General features: G+C 44.4%; 2 protein-coding genes across 2 annotated transcripts in view; both read right to left on the bottom strand.

Moving 5' to 3' along the window:
* The window catches only part of LOC134751438 (uncharacterized), a 365,741-nt gene that overhangs the window by 296,820 nt on the left and 48,192 nt on the right, over nucleotides 1–20,729 (bottom strand). The gene's annotated exons all lie outside the window — the stretch shown is intronic.
* The window catches only part of LOC134751573 (uncharacterized), a 54,224-nt gene that overhangs the window by 31,566 nt on the left and 1,929 nt on the right, over nucleotides 1–20,729 (bottom strand). Inside the window, exons 2-7 of the mRNA XM_063687035.1 lie at nucleotides 12,136–12,300; nucleotides 11,553–11,778; nucleotides 10,936–11,103; nucleotides 6,770–6,909; nucleotides 5,368–5,493; nucleotides 3,577–3,765 (exon numbers count right to left, since the gene is read on the bottom strand). Of these exons, the coding sequence (XP_063543105.1) occupies nucleotides 3,577–3,765; nucleotides 5,368–5,493; nucleotides 6,770–6,909; nucleotides 10,936–11,103; nucleotides 11,553–11,778; nucleotides 12,136–12,300 (1,014 nt within the window). The remainder of the gene's footprint in view (nucleotides 1–3,576; nucleotides 3,766–5,367; nucleotides 5,494–6,769; nucleotides 6,910–10,935; nucleotides 11,104–11,552; nucleotides 11,779–12,135; nucleotides 12,301–20,729) is intronic.

Raw genomic sequence — 20,729 nt, forward strand, 5'->3', positions numbered from 1 at the left:
TTAGTTTAGGTTTAGGCTTTAAAATGACTAGTTAGATTAGGTACCCAATTTTTTTCCCCAATAGCTTTTGTTCCATTCGCGTTTTTCCCCATTCTGCTTTTTAATCAGGCGTTTATTTTTTCAGTAGTTAATTTAATCACACGCGTAAATCTCAGTCGCTTTTTTCCCCACAGAGAAATGTTTTCACGATAGTCACACAAAGTCGACAGATAGGAAGGTTAGTTTTGTTAGGTAGCTTCAGATGCCCGAAGGGCAAACCGCCCAGAAATAGGAGCCCCGCGAAGCGGGGCTCCGTCTAGTTAAGCAGTGATGGAAATGTTCTCGGTAATATTACTCTTTGGGGAAAAAAGCGACTGGACATACGCGTGTGATTAAATTAACTACTGAAAAAATAAACGCCTAGTTCAAAAGGGGAAGTAATTAAATGATCAGCCATTTTTAAAACTGATCTGCAAAAAAAAATAGCCATTAAATCATTCGGGCAGCATACAAATGTGTTGCCGGCAATAAATAAAAATCGAGCTGCAACTCTTGTTCAGCAAATAATTCACAAACGGTCAACATTATAACCAATATCCATCTCGTATCTCGTACCTCGGCAGAGAGCGCGGCGCAGAAGGTGTGCAGATGGCGGGCCGTGGCGGCGGGCGCGGCCAGCGCGGCGCTGACGCTGCGCAGGCGGCGCGGCGCCAGCAGCCGCGCCAGCGCGCGCGCGCACCAGTACAGCGCGTCGCGCCCGGCGCCCAGGCAGGCGCTCAGCACCATGCAGCGCGCGATGATCACCTGCGATACGTGACAGTACAGTACCTCGGCAGAGAGCGCGGCGCAGAAGGTGTGCAGATGGCGGGCCGTGGCGGCGGGCGCGGCCAGCGCGGCGCTGACGCTGCGCAGGCGGCGCGGCGCCAGCAGCCGCGCCAGCGCGCGCGCGCACCAGTACAGCGCGTCGCGCCCGGCGCCCAGGCAGGCGCTCAGCACCATGCAGCGCGCGATGATCACCTGCGATACGTGACAGTACAGTACCTCGGCAGAGAGCGCGGCGCAGAAGGTGTGCAGATGGCGGGCCGTGGCGGCGGGCGCGGCCAGCGCGGCGCTGACGCTGCGCAGGCGGCGCGGCGCCAGCAGCCGCGCCAGCGCGCGCGCGCACCAGTACAGCGCGTCGCGCCCGGCGCCCAGGCAGGCGCTCAGCACCATGCAGCGCGCGATGATCACCTGCGATACGTGACAGTACAGTACCTCGGCAGAGAGCGCGGCGCAGAAGGTGTGCAGATGGCGGGCCGTGGCGGCGGGCGCGGCCAGCGCGGCGCTGACGCTGCGCAGGCGGCGCGGCGCCAGCAGCCGCGCCAGCGCGCGCGCGCACCAGTACAGCGCGTCGCGCCCGGCGCCCAGGCAGGCGCTCAGCACCATGCAGCGCGCGATGATCACCTGCGATACGTGACAGTACAGTACCTCGGCAGAGAGCGCGGCGCAGAAGGTGTGCAGATGGCGGGCCGTGGCGGCGGGCGCGGCCAGCGCGGCGCTGACGCTGCGCAGGCGGCGCGGCGCCAGCAGCCGCGCCAGCGCGCGCGCGCACCAGTACAGCGCGTCGCGCCCGGCGCCCAGGCAGGCGCTCAGCACCATGCAGCGCGCGATGATCACCTGCGATACGTGACAGTACAGTACCTCGGCAGAGAGCGCGGCGCAGAAGGTGTGCAGATGGCGGGCCGTGGCGGCGGGCGCGGCCAGCGCGGCGCTGACGCTGCGCAGGCGGCGCGGCGCCAGCAGCCGCGCCAGCGCGCGCGCGCACCAGTACAGCGCGTCGCGCCCGGCGCCCAGGCAGGCGCTCAGCACCATGCAGCGCGCGATGATCACCTGCGATACGTGACAGTACAGTACCTCGGCAGAGAGCGCGGCGCAGAAGGTGTGCAGATGGCGGGCCGTGGCGGCGGGCGCGGCCAGCGCGGCGCTGACGCTGCGCAGGCGGCGCGGCGCCAGCAGCCGCGCCAGCGCGCGCGCGCACCAGTACAGCGCGTCGCGCCCGGCGCCCAGGCAGGCGCTCAGCACCATGCAGCGCGCGATGATCACCTGCGATACGTGACAGTACAGTACCTCGGCAGAGAGCGCGGCGCAGAAGGTGTGCAGATGGCGGGCCGTGGCGGCGGGCGCGGCCAGCGCGGCGCTGACGCTGCGCAGGCGGCGCGGCGCCAGCAGCCGCGCCAGCGCGCGCGCGCACCAGTACAGCGCGTCGCGCCCGGCGCCCAGGCAGGCGCTCAGCACCATGCAGCGCGCGATGATCACCTGCGATACGTGACAGTACAGTACCTCGGCAGAGAGCGCGGCGCAGAAGGTGTGCAGATGGCGGGCCGTGGCGGCGGGCGCGGCCAGCGCGGCGCTGACGCTGCGCAGGCGGCGCGGCGCCAGCAGCCGCGCCAGCGCGCGCGCGCACCAGTACAGCGCGTCGCGCCCGGCGCCCAGGCAGGCGCTCAGCACCATGCAGCGCGCGATGATCACCTGCGATACGTGACAGTACAGTACCTCGGCAGAGAGCGCGGCGCAGAAGGTGTGCAGATGGCGGGCCGTGGCGGCGGGCGCGGCCAGCGCGGCGCTGACGCTGCGCAGGCGGCGCGGCGCCAGCAGCCGCGCCAGCGCGCGCGCGCACCAGTACAGCGCGTCGCGCCCGGCGCCCAGGCAGGCGCTCAGCACCATGCAGCGCGCGATGATCACCTGCGATACGTGACAGTACAGTACCTCGGCAGAGAGCGCGGCGCAGAAGGTGTGCAGATGGCGGGCCGTGGCGGCGGGCGCGGCCAGCGCGGCGCTGACGCTGCGCAGGCGGCGCGGCGCCAGCAGCCGCGCCAGCGCGCGCGCGCACCAGTACAGCGCGTCGCGCCCGGCGCCCAGGCAGGCGCTCAGCACCATGCAGCGCGCGATGATCACCTGCGATACGTGACAGTACAGTACCTCGGCAGAGAGCGCGGCGCAGAAGGTGTGCAGATGGCGGGCCGTGGCGGCGGGCGCGGCCAGCGCGGCGCTGACGCTGCGCAGGCGGCGCGGCGCCAGCAGCCGCGCCAGCGCGCGCGCGCACCAGTACAGCGCGTCGCGCCCGGCGCCCAGGCAGGCGCTCAGCACCATGCAGCGCGCGATGATCACCTGCGATACGTGACAGTACAGTACCTCGGCAGAGAGCGCGGCGCAGAAGGTGTGCAGATGGCGGGCCGTGGCGGCGGGCGCGGCCAGCGCGGCGCTGACGCTGCGCAGGCGGCGCGGCGCCAGCAGCCGCGCCAGCGCGCGCGCGCACCAGTACAGCGCGTCGCGCCCGGCGCCCAGGCAGGCGCTCAGCACCATGCAGCGCGCGATGATCACCTGCGATACGTGACAGTACAGTACCTCGGCAGAGAGCGCGGCGCAGAAGGTGTGCAGATGGCGGGCCGTGGCGGCGGGCGCGGCCAGCGCGGCGCTGACGCTGCGCAGGCGGCGCGGCGCCAGCAGCCGCGCCAGCGCGCGCGCGCACCAGTACAGCGCGTCGCGCCCGGCGCCCAGGCAGGCGCTCAGCACCATGCAGCGCGCGATGATCACCTGCGATACGTGACAGTACAGTACCTCGGCAGAGAGCGCGGCGCAGAAGGTGTGCAGATGGCGGGCCGTGGCGGCGGGCGCGGCCAGCGCGGCGCTGACGCTGCGCAGGCGGCGCGGCGCCAGCAGCCGCGCCAGCGCGCGCGCGCACCAGTACAGCGCGTCGCGCCCGGCGCCCAGGCAGGCGCTCAGCACCATGCAGCGCGCGATGATCACCTGCGATACGTGACAGTAGTACAGTACAGTACTAACTTTTTTTTTTTTTTTAGGAAACAAACAGTCACATACAGATAAGTTTAAACTTGCAGATATACAATAAGACCTATAGTTCCATTAATTATAACCAAAGATAGATATAACTCCGTAATAGATAGATACAGTCTAAGAAAAAAACGTGCCTCGAAAATCAAGAAAATTTGATTCTCGTTCAGAGGGCGCCACTAGTTTTAGCCTACAGTCGTATAGATGGCGTTGACGATTTCGTTTGTTATTTAACAATTTTAACGCATATCAGTGAAAGAACATGGGTCAAAATCATAAAAATAATTAATGCAAATAAAAAAAATCATTTATCTATATTTAAATACATTTTATCGTATTTTTATAAATCTTCATTTTTAGTTTTAAAGTGTGTCGACAGATGGCAGTGAATTTACTGGGGTTACAAAATTTACTATGACAGTACCGCTCTAGTATAAGTTACTCTATGATTATAACATACTGATATTGATAACAAGTAGAAACAGGGCTTGTTCGGCACTGCCTATAAATAGGAAGATACACAGAAACTTTAAAATGACGATTTGACGACATTTTCAATCGGGGGTATTACTGCAATGTTCTGCCACCAGAGTGCAGCACTAGCCCGTTTAGTAAACCATGGAGTAACTTATACATCCTGTGCCTTTAACAGTTTTGTGACAAGTTTTCACAAATAATAAAATATGACATTGATGCATCGAGGCAGATTGTTTCAAAGGACCTACCGGGAAACGCGAATCCCAAATTTCGCTATCTGCCTCTTTATCGTTCGAATATACAAGAGTGACAGAGATGTTAGATAACGAAATTTCGATTTTCTCGTTACGCGATAGAACCTAAGATTGCGGTAGTGGCGCCCCCTTCGCAGAGTAATATTCTCTATTATCAATCACCCCTTTTCAAGAATCCTACAATTCCCATTTCATTTCATTTATTCCTTGCTTAGTGTGTGTACAAAAGATCTTATGCATAAACCATTACATGTCCATCATTTTATTATACTACGGATTTTTTAACAAGATACCTAGGTACTTTTTGACCGCCTGTTGTCTACCATAGTTTAAGTGCTTAAATTGTATGTCATGTCCTTTTTAATATTGGCGAGCAATAAAGAATACTTGTATTGTATTGTACTTTTTACCCGAAAGTGGCCGACAGCGCGAGGCAAACTTTAAAACTTAATTTTATTACATGCAGGAAGCATGCAAGCAGGGTCATGCGAAAGTGCATCTGTCTGTCTGTTACCTCTTTACGCTTAAACTGCTGAACCGATTTAGTTCAAATTTGGTATAGAGATAGTTTAATGAGTCCCGGGAAAGGACATAGGGTAGTTTTTATCCCAGAAGTCATCCTTTAAGGGGGTGGAAAAAAGAGGGGGGGGGGGGGGGGGGGGGGTTGTATGGGGAATCGATAAAAAGCAGATTGGATAAAAAATAAGCTACCCAAATTGCTAACTCCACGCAGACGAAGTCGCGGGCAAAAGCTAGGTTATTATACTATCAGTGTTTTTTACTTTTTAAACATGATTGTCACACACAATTCTCGTATTTCTCGTACCTGAGTGACAATGGTGGCGACCTCTTTCGCGTGCTTCCACAGCTTTTTGTCGCGCGGCGACATCTCGAGCCTTTTGCGAAGTCGCTCTACCATTTTGTAACCGTGCCTCAGAGGGGTGAGCTTCGCCTAAAAATAAAACATAATCTTGAAATAAAACTATGAAAACGGATTATATCGCGTATATTGAATTTATAATACATCCCGACGTTTCGAACTCTTTACAGCGTTCGTGGTCAACGGGTGACTGAGGAAAAATTACAAAGTGCAAAAATACCCATATGTGCGTATATATATATATATCTTTACTTGAAAATAATTGTAGTGTATAACTAGCCTTATGAACCGATTTTGCATGTACAACCAGCCTTAAAGTTTGTAGTCTATGATTGTTCATTATTTTAGTATGTGGGTATTTTTGCACTTTGTAATTTTTCCTCAGTCACCCGTTGACCATGAACGCTGTAAAGAGTTCGAAACGTCGGGATGTATTATAAATTCAATATACGCGATATAATCCGTTTTCATAGTTTTATTTCATGAGTAACTATCGCGGTAACCGAAGACAATATTATAAAACATAATCTTCTAAAATTAAAATCTCGCGATCATTCACATCATAATTCATCTCTTTATTTAGGTTCCGAAGAAATTTCTACCGTCTCACTTCCTTCCTTACACCTTCGCTGGGGCAATTGGTGTGGCTAGTAATTAACCATACTTTGCATGGGGTCTTTCGGCCTCCTCAAGCAGTGAACGTGTTTAATGACGTATGATTAAAAAATGTACTGATGTATCCCTCTGTATAAGTATAATAAGTCCTACCAGCTCGAGGCAGCGCGGTCGCTTGTCCGTCTTCAGCAGTAGAACAAACTCGATGTCCGTCAGCATGTCCCACTCTTCTGACGTGAAGCTTGCCTCTCTCTCTAACACGTGTTGTCTCTCTCTGTATAAGTATAATAAATCCTACCAGCTCGAGGCAGCGCGGTCGCTTGTCCGTCTTCAGCAGTAGAACAAGCTCGATGTCCGTCAGCATGTCCCACTCTTCTGACGTGAAGCTTGCCTCTCTCTCTAACACGTGTTGTCTCTCTCTGTATAAGTATAATAAGTCCTACCAGCTCGAGGCAGCGCGGTCGCTTGTCCGTCTTCAGCAGTAGAACAAGCTCGATGTCCGTCAGCATGTCCCACTCTTCTGACGTGAAGCTTGCCTCTCTCTCTAACACGTGTTGTCTCTCTCTGTATAAGTATAATAAGTCCTACCAGCTCGAGGCAGCGCGGTCGCTTGTCCGTCTTCAGCAGTAGAACAAGCTCGATGTCCGTCAGCATGTCCCACTCTTCTGACGTGAAGCTTGCCTCTCTCTCTAACACGTGTTGTCTCTCTCTGTATAAGTATAATAAGTCCTACCAGCTCGAGGCAGCGCGGTCGCTTGTCCGTCTTCAGCAGTAGAACAAGCTCGATGTCCGTCAGCATGTCCCACTCTTCTGACGTGAAGCTTGCCTCTCTCTCTAAAACGGCGACGAACGACGAGCTGTCTTCTTCCTCGACTGTGAACAAATATATTTGTAAACATTATCGATCGAATCCCAACTATATATCGCGTCGCTAAAAACAATAGATTTTAAATATCTTATTTTGATGCCTAACATCATCTCAATGAAATAACATTTATCAACATTACACTATCAGCTAAAATACGTACCGCTGGAAGAATTCAACCCAAAGAATATTCACAACAATGATTGGATGCCCAGGCATCTTTTGATGCCTTGCAGGTCGCCTCAGTGCATCTCAAATCCTCAAATCTTCAAATTAGCCGATTAACCCATTCCCAGTTGAGAACCATTCATTCATTCATTTCATTTAATTTTTTTTATTTCTTTAACAATAATGCATTGTGTTAGAAAACTTACTTATTTCTGATATTGTACAGTAGTCATAATATATGTGTCGTTCTCAATAAAAGGTACCACATTGTCGCTTGCCATAAGGACGCTCTGACAGGTTATTCGTATAAAGATACAAGCCAATTTCGACATTGTGGTACCTTTTGATTGATAACGTCACATATGTTGAATACGTTCCAACAGTGACGGTGACATTATAACTCGATTCCCATTGGCTTCCCTAAAACCGGATCCAGACGGGACGTGTAATGTAATATTACGTGTAATATAGCGTCGACGTGTGGACGCACGGAGTAGGATGGAGATGGCAAGTGGGCGTTCCCGTCTATCCGACAGTTAGTAGCGACCGACTCACTTTATGCACAGACTATGCTCAGTTGTTGTGTAAACTTCATGCTCGAATGACATTCACGTCGTACGTACGCTCGTCTAACAAAAATTGATAATTAAATTTAAAATGCCGTATTGTGCAGTATTAAGCTGCAGAAATCACAGCGGTTTAAAAAATCTTTCACGTGGAGGTATTTCCTATCACCGGTGGTTATTTATTTAAATATAATCCGATAAATACGAAAAATCTGTTTCTTTTGCATTATTTACGAATGTTCGTTAAGTAAATCTATATTTTAACAGTTAGAACTTAGAGTTCACAATCCTTTGTCACTATTCTTTACGTTTATCTGGAATATTCGCTATCCTAAATGTCAAATAACTTCGCTACTCAGATGCTGCGCAATGTCGATATTTATATCGATAAAGTTAAAGTTACGATATTTCAAGTTTGATGTTTGGTAGTTCGGTAATAAATTATTATTTTAGACACGTTTCTAATTATTATTTGGGATAATCAATGTCTTAGTAAATATGGCACCTCTGGTCATCAAGCACTAAGTTAAGTCGGGGTCATTTCATGGCAACCTTTCAAACCTTCGTATTCCTTTACATACGTTTTTGTTTTTTACACCCATCATATTTTCATCGTTAATATAATTAAGACTAGGTACTTAATGCACTTATGCGTACAATGCATGCAATGTGCCATGAATAAACGTTTTATATTCTCTATTTCTTTATTATTAATTATTGTAGGTTACCACAAGATGCCGATATTAAAAATAAATGGATCAATGCTACTGGGCCAGAAAATTAGTTTCCGCAAAAATATAGCACCATTTGCTAGGAGCATTTCTTAGAGAAAGATTTCTGGGGATAAAATTGCCATACATCTCATCTAGCGTCCACACGCCTAAAACTTAGTTACTAATTTAGTAATTATTAGTGACATTCGGGCTCACTAAATTAATAAAAAGTGTTCCGTACCACGCAAACTAGCGTCAAATATTGGAATTTTGCCGCCCCCCTTCCTGATTTGATAGGTCACAATCTTACAATCAAATCAAGTGGGATCGATGAGCCAGTTTCATGTATGCTTTCACACCATACAATTAATTTGACAATTTAATCAGGTTGTCCCGTCTAGATTGGCCTTAAATGCTGCTACAAGTAAATATATTGTTAAAGACGAATACTTACCTATGTAAGTAATTGCAGATTTGTGATCACAAAATAACAGCAATACCGAGTTAATAGACCTTTAAAGAACTATGATTTTATCTGTTTGACTTTAAGATATATTTAATGTTCACATTAACAACCTAGTTGGTCAATTAATAAGAAACAAATTTCTAGTTAGATATTTGTTGTACTGTACTACATATTATTTTTCATACAATCACGATTATCACTACCTATATTATAATCATAAATAAAGTATCATCTAAATGTGTTAAAACATACGGTAATGAAATATCAATACCTAACTGAACACACAAATATCGATAAAACACTCCGATTACACTGTCCCCTCCCTATATCGTCGAATGGAAAGAAGTTCCAACGGTTAGCTACTCGCAGGCGTGTAGAGGTCTCGAAAAAACCAGTGTAACGTGACCGTGAGATCCGTAACAAACCATGCGTAATTAGACCTTACTTATACTGGTTTTTTAGCCTTTTTCTCGCCTGTAATAAGTGTGATTTTAAAATTATATAAAATAACGCCATCTGGTGTTGAGTAGTTGTATTAGGTGAACGTTGAGCGAGCTTTTGTGAGATGAATGAGATAATGAAAGAGTCGTATGTCATATAGCTTTGACATTATATTTTAAACCGTCACTCATGTAGCCTACAGTTGATATTCGTTCGAGAAATGTCCACCGGTAATAACTTTTTGGTATGGAAAGTTGCTACGAATCAGAGCAATTTTGTAAGTGTGTGACGTATTTTAACGTGGCTATGAATGTGTGAGTTTAGCGACACTGGTTTTCATACTAAACAGGAGTCATTTCACATCCACTAGTTTATTAATTCGTGTGTGGACGCGCGCTAAGAACCGACAGGTGATGGATCCGGCACAAGGACTACATGTAATGCTCGTAGTGCCGTCCACGCAGAATTCGTGTTACATTACACGATGGATTAGTACATTACATGTTACAACCGTTTGCACCCAGCTTATTTAAGTGTTTAGATTTAATAATTTGGATTTTGACTGGGTTTGAATCCCGGTAAGGGCATTTATTTGTGTGATGAGCACGGATATTTGTTCCTGAGTCGTGGGTGTTTTCTATGTATTTAAGTATTTATATATTATATATATCGTTGTCTGAGTACGCATAACACAAGCCTCCTTGGGCTTACCGTGGGACTTAGTCAATCTGTGTAAGAATGTCCTACAATATTTATTTATTTAATAATAATTTAATATTCCCAACGCATCTGGGGGTCTACTTTGAGGACGCTCTTCCCCCCATGGTCGCCACTCGAGTTGCGTTGCGACCAGATGCGTTGGGACGACGACATTAGGAAGACTGTGGGGAAACAGTGGCTCCAAGTCGCACAGAACCGCGACGAATGGCGCAAAATGAAGGAGGCTTACACCCAAAGGGTAGAAAAAGGCTAAAGAGAGAGAGAGAAGAGAGAATTTAATATTAGTACTTAGCTACTTCAAAATATATGTATGTGTATGTAGAGACTCTTACCCGCAGGGTGCCCGCAGGCAAACTGTAAACACAGTTTGCAGGGACCTGTCTAGTTATAAGCTCTGTACCGTGTATTATTAATAACTAGCTTTTGCCTGCGACTTCGTCTGTGTGGACTTAGTAACCCCAGCTAGAGTAAGAATAGGGCCTGTAGAAAGTTTTATAGCAATCATTCAATTTGAGCATAATATGCACACAAATTATTAGGCAACTCATTAATTATCTCAATACCACCATGATTCCACCCCGCTTTTCACCCTCTTAAGGGATGATTTTCAGGATAAAATCTATCCTATGTCCTTCCCCGGGACTCAAACTATCTCTACGCCAAATGTGAACTAAATCGGTTCAGCGGTTTAAGCGTGAAGAGGTAACACACAGACAGACAGACAGACTTTCGCATTTATAATATTAGTATGGATAAATAAATAAGAAAAGTATATTATAGAAGTGGCAGGCAAAGAAAAAGATGGGCAGATGACATTGTACAATGCGGGAAAAAAATGGATGGATGTTGCCACCGACAAAGAGAGGTGGAGACAGATGGAGGAGGCTTATACCCTTGGGGACCACTAATGTGGGATAAAGCTGAATAATTAAAAAAAAAATTATAGAAGTGTGTGTTCACCTTTTTGTTCGGGGCAGTCGTCGTCCTGGCGCTTGCGGACGGCGCGCGCGCGGTCCATGACGGCGGAGGCGAGCAGCAGCGCCAGGTCGTCGCAGTTGCCCGCGCCCACCATGCGCTGCAGCCGCGTCACCAGCACGACGCCGTGCTCGGAGATCAGCCATTCTAGCACTGAACAAATGTGGGACTTTAGTCACAGGTCACACACAGGACACGCCATACATCAAAAATCATTTTCACATCACCAATTCGAAAAGGGGCTTTTTTCCAATCTAAGAGAGATCAAAGTGGCACTTTTCTTCCCTGCTAGGAGGGATAAAAGTAACACTTTTCTGTTCCAGGACACTATTTTGACATTTTTTGCAATTTTTTTAACTTAAATAATATTTTTTAAAATGGTGCGAAAGAGACGTACTTATTCGCTAAATCTGGACGCACCCCTATAAATTAGCATAATTCGTCACCTTCATAGAAATCTCTCTCGGTTTGCATAAAAGAGAAAACCTCAAAATAAGCTTATGAAAACATATGGGTCTGCTTTCGTTACCTTCCTACTCTCATGTCCCAGCCTGACTCCCATGTGTCCAGTTTAAAACGAGCAATAGAAATTAAACACATACCCTGTTGATCTGTGACCGGCTCGCTATTAGGATTGATCAGGCTCTTTAGAACTGGATTGTCCCAAGGGTTCTCCAAGGCCTTCTTGAACCAGGCGGCCCGATGCAGTAAGACCTGCTCCCATGGGTGTTGTGGTCGGCCCGCGGACGCCGCTGTCGCCTCGGCGACCAGCCCGTCGATCGCCTCTGCGAGTCGTGTGTGCTCATCCTTGCTTTTAGCCCATTTTGACTGAAACAAAAATTAAAGTTTGAATATCCGTTATTAAGGAGTAAGCTTCTTTGGATAGCGGATTGAAATTTTGTATCGCGGTGACGGGAATCCGTCTAGAGTGGACATACGACGTAGTTCCTCCGCGTGGAGCCGTGACGCATCACAACGTTGCCGCTCAGCACTCTCTCGCGGAGCGGGTATGTGATAGAAACTTATTATCTTGTGACTTCGTTATAGATACATGGTTCTCCGCTGTGTAAAGCGGAACCGCGCGGTTTCACGGCAAATCTGCCCGCTTCGCGCGGTCGAACGGTCCGCAAGCCGCCGCGGCAGGCGGCACCTCACGGCTCCATGTGTTCCTCGCCTGTCTCTCACCTGTAGCACAGTGTTGGCGGTGTGTCGCTGCAGCCAGCTGAGCAGGTGGGGATGTGTGGAGGTCGCCGAGTGCTGGTAGAGGCTGTAGACGCGACGCCACGCCTCGCACACGTGACTTGTGCGCTCTTCGAGCGAGTTGTCGCTGCTTAGCGCCTTCTCCAGAGACTGCGTAAAAAATATACACGTAATAAAATTGCAGCTATCTCAACTGAATAGTTGTACTGGTAGGTATGTCTTTTTTAAGTCAAAATTCGTACATTAGTTTAAATTTAGTTTAAATAACTTGGATCTATTAATAAGTACTTTTTTAAAGAGCTATCGAATGATGTGCTGCGTGATTGTTTTTACCTACTATGTGTTTCCGAAAAATGTTTTATTTGCATTGTAACTTCAAAACTGTGTCTTTTACTTTCTTCATATGAAAGAGCTCATACATTATATTTAAAAGTGTCAAAAAAATTGTGATTAATTAACACGCTACATTTGTCCAGGTAAATTCTTTGTATTCGGTACTTAGTTTAAAACTATAGGGAGCCGTCAGATTTTTGGCGCGAGGCGTAAATGTGACGGTCCCTATAATAAATGTTAAAAATACAGGTAAAAACGGGACCCTATTACTAAGACTCCGCTGTCCGTCCGTCTGTCACCAGCCTGTATCTCAGTTGAAATTTTCACAGGTTATGTATTTCTGATGCCGCTATAACAACAAATACTAAAAACAGAATAAAATAAATATTTAATTGGGGCTCCCATACAACAAACGTGATTTTTTTGCCGTTTTTTGCGTAATGGTACGGAACCCTTCGTGAGTGAGTCCGACTCGCACTTGGCCGGCTTTCCTAAAAGTTTTTGTTTTATTTTATCCCATGAAATTGATTAATCATCATAATCATAAATCATTTATTCGTAAAAACATAGGTACAAAAATTGGGTCTTATAAATAAACATGTTGTGGAACACTATGTTTTGCCTGTAGGCGTACGATTGGTTCACAATGCTTATCATGCATAATTATTTTATAAATTACAATTCATGCATATATAAAATTTATATAATATTAAGTAACAAGAAAACAATGTCAAGGAGAGATTAGTATAAAATTTCAATAAAATTAAATATATTTGTCAGCGCAATAAATTATAAGTCAATATTATTTAGAAATCTGATTTATCATTTTAAACAAAAAATCTTGTTAAGTATGGGCGGCAAAATGCTCCCCCAGGCGAGCACTGGCCTTTCACTAAGTTAATGGTTTCGTTATTGCCCTTTTAGCTACAGAACTCTAAATACAAAGTTTGAGTTACCATTTCAGCTTTAGAAGAAAGAAAGAAAGAAAATACATTTATTTGACGCCACAACATAGTACATAAAAAAGAAAAGCATGCAGACAAAAAAACATTTGGACGCCAAAAAGGATCCCCACTCAGCATAGTGCCGCGGCAAACCGTGGCGCTGGTTTTCTGTGGGGACCTGGCTTAATCTAAAAATAATGGCGACACGTACGCCAACGACACACAAATAAATTTACATTGACGTAAAAATACAAACATTCATCATCATCATCATCATGTCAGCCGATAGACGTCCACTGCTGGACATAGGCCTCCCCCAAGGCTCGCCACTACGACCGATCCTGTGCCGCACGCAACCACCGAACGTGACAATGTTTTAAAGTGAAGTTTTTAATGCTACTTCCACACTTTGTCATTGCGAAGTATAATATGTAGAATTAATTAGTTCCGACTAGTAAACTACGCAGAACACACTAGGTAATTAAGCCGCTCAGCACCCCAGGGGGTCATTTGAGCGTGCCGAGACTGGGAATCGTATTTTTTTGTAAGGCCATTACAATGATATTACCAATGTTTGTGGTATTTAATGTATTTATGCATATCATTTTCTACCTTATAGTAATAATTTGTAACATGTCAAAAGCTCTCTTTCCAGCATTATCTTCTTCTACCTAGCGTTATCCCGGCATTTGCCAGGTTCCGCTTTCCTACTTGCCTTTGTCCACTTTGCTCGATCCTGGGCGTCCTCTCGCGTAAGCCTGTTTGCGCTCATATTCGCTTTCACGACATCGAGCCATCGCTTTTTTTGGTCTGCCCTGGGGTCGGGGGCCATCATCATCGTCATCTCAGCCGAAAGACGTCCACTGCTGGACAAAGGCAAGGATCTCCACAACGAACGGCCATTCGGTAATGTAAATGTATGCCGAACTAAATCCTATCTAGCCACAGTACTTACAATTAAATTTGACAGACACAAGTGTCTAGTATTGAATATTAAAAAACCGGCCAAGTGCACCGAGGGTTCCGTACTTTTTAGTATTTGTTGTTATAGCGGCAACAGAAATACATCATCTGTGAAAATTTCAACTGTCTAGCTATCACGGTTCACCTTCCTTTTGACCTGTTTGTTTCTATGGTGTTACTGCTAAAGTAATTGAAGCATTTTTAAATGGAATATTAGAATGATAAAGATAAACCAAACAGGGATCGTTACCGGTATAATTTAAAATCAAAATATCACGTAGCATTCGAAATATTTCTTTGATAATGTAGAATGATAGGTATTTAGGTAAGGACAATGAGTTATCAGATTACCTAAATGAAATGGAAAAATATACATAAACAACTGAGATACCGAAATTGAATACCGGTTAATTTGTATGAAAAATATACCGGTATTCGATCCCTGGAACCAAATATTCTCTTATTCGGCAAACTCTCCACTTTTAGTATAATTTATATAACAATTACATTACATTTTTAACGAATTCACTGCCAGGGGGCGTGGCCTAGGAACAAACTTGTATGACGGTGAACGCACATGTGCGTTGGGGGCAGTGAATGTGTTAAAGAAGTTAATGCTAAAACACGGTAAAAACGCATTTATAAAACAAAGATTAAGTTAAGCAATCTAATTTTACCCAATTGGATTAATTCACTGGAGTTAGATTTATGATTTCTCTGTATATGTATAATATAATGCCATGCGATTAAATTAATACATTTTACCCAATTCTGTAAATTTTTATACTAGATCAAATCAACACCTAACAAGGTTGTATTGTTTATATCAAGTGGGTTTTTCAATATTATCACGGGAGCAGATATCACATAGGTCGCGACCCTATTTGCTGATATGAGACAATGTTATGCTTATGGTAGACGGTTAATGGGACAATAATAATAATTGTCTTCGGTTAACGCGATAGTTATTCATGAAATAAAACTATTTAAACGGATTATATCGCGTATAATTAATTTAAAATACACCCCGATGTTTCGAACCCTTTACAGCGTTCATGATCAACGGGTGACGGTGACTAAATGTGACGTTTTCAACCAAAAGGTAACACATTGTCGCTGGTCGATAAGGTTGATTCCGAATTGAAGCTATATGGAAATAGTGCCTTATTGATTACCGACAATAAGTACCCTTTAGGTTGAAAATGGCACAAATGTAGTGTTAATTGTGTATGTGAGCAAATGTAAAGTATTTTTGACAGTTTTATATAAACTTACTTGTTAATAATATGAAAACATGTAATGTAAGAGTCAAAAATCGTAACGTTATGATGTTTTTCAAGTTTAAGCTTGTACATAAATGTATATTTCAAACTTTTTGATAGTATATTTCAAAAGTTAACAAGCTATTTTACAAAAAAAAACTAAGACTGGACTTATATTGACCAGGATATGGACCGTGATTACCTTTTGTATTGTTTTTGAAAGCGAACGCAGGCGACGCGCACGAATAAGGGTAGACCGAGCGCGGTCTACGCAACTTTGACACCCACCCGCTATCTTCATTCACCCGTGAACAAGATGCATGTAACTGCGTCGAAATATCGGGAGTTCAAAAACAATACAAAAGGTAATCACGGTCCATATTCCGGTCACTATAAGTCTAGTGAAACTAACCGTGAATCATTCAAAACTCTTAAACTAAGAGTGAGTGAACTGCACTGGTCTAGTATCAGGACTGTAGTTCAAATCGTCTTGTATGTACCATGGCTGTGCCCAGGAGAAGGATGTATGCCTGAAGCGATATTGTATGAATAGGCTGTCCATGTCAAAAATCTATGAAAATTGCGTTACGTAATATTTGAACGGGGGCGTTCAAATATTACCTGGTAAAAATATTTTAAGTTTTTGAGGAAGGACCACCCAATGAGTGACCCCCATGTAAGTACTACTCAACAAATTATTAACCAGCCCAATTTAAAAATTTACATCTACATACTTTATAATTTGAATATCTCTGACAAATTGAATCATCCATCTAACAATTATAAAATACAAACATGTTATTTGGTTGGCAATGAATAAACCATACTAAGTACCAAATATACCTACTCGAAAGCTATCTTAGTATCCATTCTGTAAACTTAGTATTTGTCTTTTGTTAGGATTTATGAAAAGAAAAGATAACAATAGATAATGTTAGTAAATGGAGTGTAAGCGATATACTGTTGCCTCTTATGTCCCATCTTGAAATTAGGTAAACAATATATAACCAATAGCCAGTATTAATGATTTTTAGGGTTCCGTACCCAAAGGGTAAAAACGGGACCCTATTACTAAGACTCCGCTGTCCCTCCGTCCGTCTGTCTGTCCATCTGTCACCAGGCTTATATCTCATGAACCGTGATAGCTATGATACCTAGACAGTTGAAATTTTCACAGATTGCCACTATAACAATAAATACTAAAACCAGAATACAATAAATATTTAAGTAGGACTCCCATACAACAAACGTGATTTTTTTGCCGTTTTTGCGTAATGGTACGGAACCCTTCGTGCACGAGTCCGACTCGTACTTGGCCGGTTTTTTTATAGTTGAGTTTCTGCTTAACCTACATTAAATGATGTAGATCAGAATTATTTCATAATTGTTTGTAAGTTGAAGACACCATTTTGAATTCAGGCTCCGCCACTTTAGGGCTTGGTCATATTTTATTTAGTACCTATATGACATTTGTGTCGTTTTCAATCAGAAGGTACCACTTTGTCGCTTACCATAAGGACGAAACTTGATTACCCCTTTTGCTTGAAAACGACCTGTTTATCTCAGCTTATAATCTTAATTTTTATTTATTTATGACATTTTTCTTTTCTTTTCTTAAACTCAACAACAAACACGAATTTCAAAAGTAAAGTATTTTTCTTATTAGAATTAATATCATAATTATCATGAATTTTCTTACCAAAAACTGTGAGTAATGCTTTCATTAGGTCATAATTAAGTGCTTAATTTGTCAGTTTTTCAGTATATAATATAATATGGCTTCTGCATAACTAAACCAGTTAGACTAATATCTTCAAGTGTTGATGTACATTATATAAAGTATTCTATTTCTATGGAATAAAATATAGTATACAAAATGTTTAAAATGTCTGCCCATGCTCACTACTGCCCTCAGTATATATTTTCCCCTACAGTATCTCAAACCAATGTCAATAGAGTCTAGTTGGAGTTCCAATTCAGACCTTGGAATAAACAAAATAAAAAGTGCATCACTTACTTTATCAGATCAAATCATATTCTTATTGAATGAATAGGTACATCCCATTCATACAAAACTTCCCAATTCCTGTGGGATATGGCACAGATTCTGATTGATAAAAAAAATCCTTGTCTTTCAGGCCAAGCACGCATTACGATTTAAATTTTTGAAACACGATTTTAGAATCGCGCTGTATTAGTTTTTTGTCATATATGCACGCACTGACATACCTAAACACACACACACACACATACGTTCTTCTTCTTCTTCTTTTTCTAGGGGCTATGTAAGGCTCCAGAGCCTATGTATCACTGCGACCATCTCTGATCTATTGTGATCGCCACCTACTACAACTCTCGATCCAAACCTGCAACTTCAAACAGCTGCAGGATCTTTTTGGTTTCGAGAGACTTTAACTCCTCCGGGCGCAATATATGTCCACCCAGGATCAAGTCACGAGTGCGCATTAGGCAGGGGCACTCTGTGAGGATGTGTAGGGGCGTCTCCTCTGCCTCCATACAGAGTCTGCACCGCTCCATGTCACGTTTCCCCATAGTGTGCATGTGCTTATTTAGGCCGCAGTGCCCGGTAAGCACCCTAACCAAGTTGCGCAGTTGGTTCCTAGGCAGCGCAAAGACGCCTTTTTGCTGAAGGCCTTGATAAGCGCTTTGGAATGGTTTAAACCTGGTTTTTCCCTCCAGAGTTGAATGGTTTTGTAGTGACAGTAGGTCTTTACGGTGAGCCGCGTTAAAACGGACTGTAGTTCTTCCCCTTAGCCCCTGCTCGCGCGAGTTCGTCGGCCTTTTCGTTTCCAACGATACCCGCATGCCCCGGGACCCAACGTAGAACAACCTTGTTCCTGGCTCCAAGGTTGTTCAATAATTGCCTGCAGTTCTCAACTAGCCTCGATGTGGTGACATCAGAGGTTAGGGCTAAGAGTGCCGCCTGGCTATCCGAATGGATATAGATAGTATGGTTGCTGTAGTTGCTTTGCAGATTGATTGACGCACATTCAATAATGGCGTATACCTCTGCCGGAATATAGAGCAAAAACGCCCTATTAGGTTTAAGCTGATGCTTTTCCTGGGCGCTTCACCATATACTCCGCAGCCTACTTCAGATCCGGATTTGGAGCCATCAGTATACCACCTCAGGCTTCCTTCTTTCCACTTAATTTGACTGTTTGACCAGTCCTCTCTTTTGGGGAGTTCCACTGAGTAGAGTTTGAGTGGACAAAATTTGGGTGCCATAGTGTCGGACGGCATCCCAAGAACAGGAATATCGTACACTGATTCCTTAAACAGTCTCAGAGTTTGCGATAACCAATTACCTCTCCTCGCGCCCGCTATTCTAAGCATACTAGATCTCGCCTAAAATTCCACATACGTTGCATTTCTGCGACAAAATTATCGCACGACAAAAAATCGTAGTGCGCGCTTGGCCTAATGATTTCTACCCAACTTAGAACCCTATTAACCAATGTGGATATACTTACCAGTCTTACTTAGCTTTTTTTTTTAAATAATAATGATCATAGTCTGGCGGCAATCATAACTTATCACTCAGTAAGAACCAGGAAAATTATACTTATCCCTTTCTTATGGCTACTATTACTATCCTAAGACACAGACAGACTATCTATGTTTGAGACAGTCATGGGCCGAACTACAGGTCTCCAAAAAAAAACCCCAGTCTTGATTCTGATCAAGTCCAAAGTCTGGTTTTTAAAGGGTCGGCAACGCGCGTGTAATATCTCCGGTGTTGCAGGCGTTCATAGGCTACGGTAACTGCTTACCATCAGGCGGGCCGTATGCTTGATTGCCACCGACGTGGTATAAAAAAAAAGTCCAGTTCAAGAGCAAGGATACAAAAAATAACAGTATTATTACATTCCATTTCGTTATTTGGTTAATTATTTCATTTTTATGGGACAATCTAATAATACGAAGTTGTTACCTAAATACATGATTCAGTCTTGTGGAGCTATTTCGGGGTTTTGAAAACAACCGGTTCCGAGCCTTGTTCAAAAGTTTGCCTCGGGCGAACTAAGATAATTTTCTTAGTGGTAAATTGTCCCAGTAAAATGAATGACACATATAACTGGTTTCATATAGCGGCAAACTCAGCAAAACATTCAGGTTTCATGTTAGGTAAAATTATGCTCTCGAGTTTGTGCTGAAACAGAAATGGAGATGGGCCGGCCACATAGGAAGACTGACAGATGACAGATGGACCAACAAATTCACAAAGTGGCCAGGACCACATGGCAAAAGGAAGGCGGGAAAACCCATAACAAGGTAGTCGAAGGATATTATAGCCACAGCTGGAGAAAATTGGCTAATCAAGGCAAAAGACAGGTGGAAAGATATGGAGGAGGCCTATACCCGACAGGGGTCTTTAAAATAGTAAAAATGAAAAACAATAATATTAGAAAACTTTTTTTATTATGTAAAACTATTTAAGGAAAAATAAAGGCTTAAATAAATAAATAAATAATGAAGCCAAGGATGTCTTTCCCATAGAAGTTACATGTAAAAACTTTATATAGCGACACTCAAGGGACCAGACATTTTTTGACGCTGTAAAGAGTTTTCGTTATACAGAGAGAAATTAATATTATAGTAAAGCAACTACAGCCAACAAATATCGACATTATAGGGAGTGAATCGTTATATCGAGTGACATTATAATAATATGGAGTTTAAGTTTACACTGTATGTGACGTTTTTAACCAAAAGGTATCACATTGTCAGTTGTCAATAATGTGGATTTCAAATTAAAGCTCTATGGGTAATAGCACCTTATTGACAACCGACAATAAGTACCCTTTTGGTTGGAATTGCACATATACTAATTCTAATCTATACAAAGGTGGTCAAGAATAAATTCCTATTTACAGATGGATAGGTATATGCCTTTCTTTTTTTTTAAGTTTTTATTCTGTATTCATTAGTATTTTGGTGACCAATAAGAAATAATATCTGGGAGACCGAGCTTTGCTCGAAAACATATAAATAAAAATAAATATAAAAGCCTTTTATTTCCAAATTTCCAATTTTTACATTAGAAGTTTTTCCG

The sequence above is a fragment of the Cydia strobilella genome, chromosome 22 (genome assembly GCF_947568885.1).
Source record: "Cydia strobilella chromosome 22, ilCydStro3.1, whole genome shotgun sequence".
Classification (NCBI taxonomy): Eukaryota; Metazoa; Arthropoda; class Insecta; order Lepidoptera; family Tortricidae; genus Cydia; species Cydia strobilella.